The sequence below is a fragment of the Aptenodytes forsteri genome, unplaced genomic scaffold (assembly GCF_000699145.1).
Source record: "Aptenodytes forsteri isolate BGI_AS27 unplaced genomic scaffold, ASM69914v1 Scaffold347, whole genome shotgun sequence".
Taxonomy (NCBI): Eukaryota; Metazoa; Chordata; class Aves; order Sphenisciformes; family Spheniscidae; genus Aptenodytes; species Aptenodytes forsteri.
In genome coordinates this window covers 788,851-792,108 of record NW_008794110.1, presented here as the reverse complement: position 1 = coordinate 792,108, position 3,258 = coordinate 788,851, and the positions used below count along the sequence as shown (strand labels likewise).

General features: G+C 66.4%; 1 protein-coding gene across 1 annotated transcript in view; it reads left to right on the top strand.

Moving 5' to 3' along the window:
* LOC103895815 (ras GTPase-activating protein 4) overlaps positions 1-3,258 on the top strand; it is an 11,374-nt gene that overhangs the window by 4,690 nt on the left and 3,426 nt on the right. Inside the window, 10 exon segments of the mRNA XM_019471048.1 lie at positions 7-60; positions 425-486; positions 607-736; positions 1,043-1,124; positions 1,313-1,444; positions 1,534-1,625; positions 1,885-2,008; positions 2,116-2,269; positions 2,625-2,689; positions 2,925-3,037. Coding sequence (XP_019326593.1) covers positions 7-60; positions 425-486; positions 607-736; positions 1,043-1,124; positions 1,313-1,444; positions 1,534-1,625; positions 1,885-2,008; positions 2,116-2,269; positions 2,625-2,689; positions 2,925-3,037 — 1,008 coding nt within the window.

The following is a 3,258-nucleotide window of genomic DNA, read 5'->3' as shown; positions in this document are numbered from 1 at the left end:
GCACCTCCAGCCCCCCTTTCACAGCGTCTCCATCTACGTCATGGATGAGGATGCGCTCAGGTATGGGCAGGTCGGCTGCGGGGTGGTGGGGGCTCAGCATGGGGACTCGGAGGTTGGTGGTTTTGGCTGCCTGCATGCTCAACCCCATTGTAGACACCAGAGAATCCACACCTGGTCGTGCTGGCTTGGGCTTTGGGACACAAACGGATGAAGTTATTTCCCGAGGTTATTTTCCAGCTGGCAGCAAAGGGTGGCTGACGTGCTCCATGGGGACAGGCACATCGTGGTGGCCCCAGCTCAGGACACCCGGGCGCCCTTTTGTCCCCCCCGGAAACGCGCGGCAGGGGCCGTCCTGCCTGGGGGCCGGTGGAGCGGACAGGCTCCGATCCCACACCGTGTCCTGCTCCCGGCTTTTGTTTTCCAGCCGTGATGACGTTATCGGGAAGGTCTGCATCACCCGGGACATGCTGGCGGAGCACCCCAAGGGTAGGGGGACGGGTGGCCGGGAGGGTCCGGGGACCCTTCCCCCCCCCCTGCGAGGAGCCGGTCCCGAGGGCCACCCCAAGGACCCTGGCCATGAGCCCCCCCCCTGCCCTTTTCCCACAGGCTACAGCGGCTGGGTGAGCCTCAGCGAGGTGGACCCCGACGAGGAGGTGCAGGGGGAGATCCATCTGCGGGTGGAGGCCCTGGGGAGCCAGGGCGGCCGGCGGCTGCGCTGCACCGTGCTGGAGGCCAGGTGAGGAGGGGACACGGGGGCGGCAGGGGGCTGCGTGTGCAGCTGGGATGCGTACGGTGAGTCCTGGCTGCTCCGTGACTCAGTTTCCCCACTGTATCAGGGTCTTCTCAGTTATCCTCCCTTGGGTGCAGAGCGTCCTCCCTACCATCCAGCAGCTGATGGGGGTCCTGGGGCAGGGTCTGCCTTGTCTGCTGGTCTTTAGGGGGTGCATCTCGAGATGCTGGGGAACCGAGGAGGGGAGTGGGTGCCGTGGGTGCCCATAGGTATTTTGGGAGGATACTGGCAAATTGCCCCTCTTCTCGGCAGGGATTTGGCTAGGAAGGACCGGAACGGCGCCTCCGACCCCTTCGTCCGCTTGCGCTACAACGGGAAGGCGCAGGAGAGCACCGTGAGTACGACTTCAGTTTATCGTGATTCCCAAACTGCCGGCGGTGCAGGTGGAATCATCCCACTGGGAAGCCCGGACCTCGGCCAGGAGCCATCCCTGTCCCCCGGCGGCATCCCCAGCTTGGTGTCCCCCGGGGGGGGTGTTGGATCCACCCGGCGAGGGGGGGGGTGAAGCCGTTGCCTTTGCAGGTGGTCAAGAAATCCTGCTACCCCCGCTGGAACGAGACCTTCGAGTTCGAGCTGGCCGAGCCCGCCGGGGAGAAGCTGTGCGTGGAGGTGTGGGACTGGGACCTCGTCGGCAGCAACGACTTCCTGGGCAAGGTGAGCCCCCAGACCCCGTCACCGCTGCCGGGGGGCCTGCCCGCCTGCCCGCCCTTGCCCTGCCCACCCCCCCCATCTTCCCCTCCCAGGTGGTGTTCAGCGTCCAGGGGCTGGAGGCGGCCGGGCAGGAGGAGGGCTGGTTCAGGCTGCGGCCGGACAAGTCCAAGCCGAGGGAGGACGAGTGAGTCTCCGCACGGGGGTGTTGGGGTGTGCCGGGGTGGTCCCGGTGCCCGCAGGGGCGTTGGGGAGGAGGTTATTCCTGGGAAGCAGCATCCCTTTGGAGGGGCAGCTCCTGGAAATGCCCTTGTCTGGGAGAGGGGCGGCAAGTGCAGGGCAGCCCCACCTGCCTGCCCGAGCTTTCCCGGGCTGTCGGGCCACCTCCTGCTTGGTGAGGTATTTCTCCATCCCTCCATCCACTCACCCACCCTGTGCTCCTGCAGGCGCCGAGGCAGCCTGGGCTCGCTGCAGCTGCAGGTGAGGCTGCGGGACGAGACGGTGCTGCCCTCCCACTGCTACCAGCCCCTGGTCCAGCTCCTGTGCCAGGAGGTTAAGTCGGGGCGCCAGGTGAGGGGTCCATGCAAAGCCCTCCCGGGGCACCCACCTTCCTCCCGCTGTCTGCCGGGGCATGCGTCTCCCTCGGGCCATCACGTCGTGGTGCCTCTCCCCACCAGGATGGCCAAGTGCACCTGGTCACGCTCCTGGATGAAACCACCACGGCCGAATGCCGGCAGGAGGTCGCCGTCAACTTGGTCAAACTCTTCCTGGGCCAAGGGCTGGTCAAGGAGTTCCTGGACCTGCTCTTCGAGCTGGAGCTGGCCAAGCCCTGTAAGGCTGGGGCGGGGAGCGGAGCCGGAGGCTTCCAACCACCTCCTGGGGCTGCAAAACCTCCGGGACCTTGCGCGGTGATTTTTTTTTTTTTGGGGGGGGTGACGGTTGAGGTTCAGCCATCACGCTGTGCTCCGGGTGGGAACCTGTTGGGTTCATCCCGAGCAACTCACGGGCTGAGGTTGGCTGAGGCTGGTGGAGGAGCAGGTGGTTTGAGGTTAGGAAATCCCCGTAACTCCCATGGAAATGGCTGGGGTGGAGGGCACAGCCCCTGTAAATGCCCCCCATGATTGCAGCTGCCCGGTGGGTGAGCTGTGGCCGTCCCCCAGGCCACGGACCCTCTCCTGTTTTGCAGGCGAGCCCAACACTTTGTTCCGGAGCAACTCCCTGGCCTCGAAGTCGATGGAGTCCTTCCTCAAGGTGCCACTCCACCCGAAACCTGCTCTTCCCAGGTCACCCTGGCTCTGGGCTGTTCCCCACTGGGGCCGGTTCCCGGGGGGAGGAACTGGGAGGGCTGGTGGGGCCGTGTCTTCCCCTGGGGCTGGGAGGTTGGAGAAGATCCCCTGGGTGACCCTTATTGGGGAGTCCGGGGGTGTCGGGTGCCAAACCTGTGGCTGTGCCCCCCATCGCCATCCCCTGTGCGGTCCCTCGGCAGGTGACGGGGTTGCCGTACCTGCATGCCGTCCTGGGACCCACCATCACCCGTGTGTTCGAGGAGAGGAAGTATGTGGAGCTGGACCCCGGCAAGGTGGAGATCAAGGACGTTGGGTAAGGGGCACGCGGGGCGGCAGGGCGGGGGGTGCCCCGGCCGTGGGGCTGACGGTGCCGGTGCCTGCAGGTGCTCGGGGCTGCACCGGGTGCAGACGGAGGGCGAGGTGATCGAGCAGGGCCGCCAGCACCTCCAGTCCTACCTGGGCGAGCTGCTGGACGCCATCGTCAAGTCGGCCCCGGCATGTCCCCCCGTCATCCGCGCCACTTTCCGGCAGCCC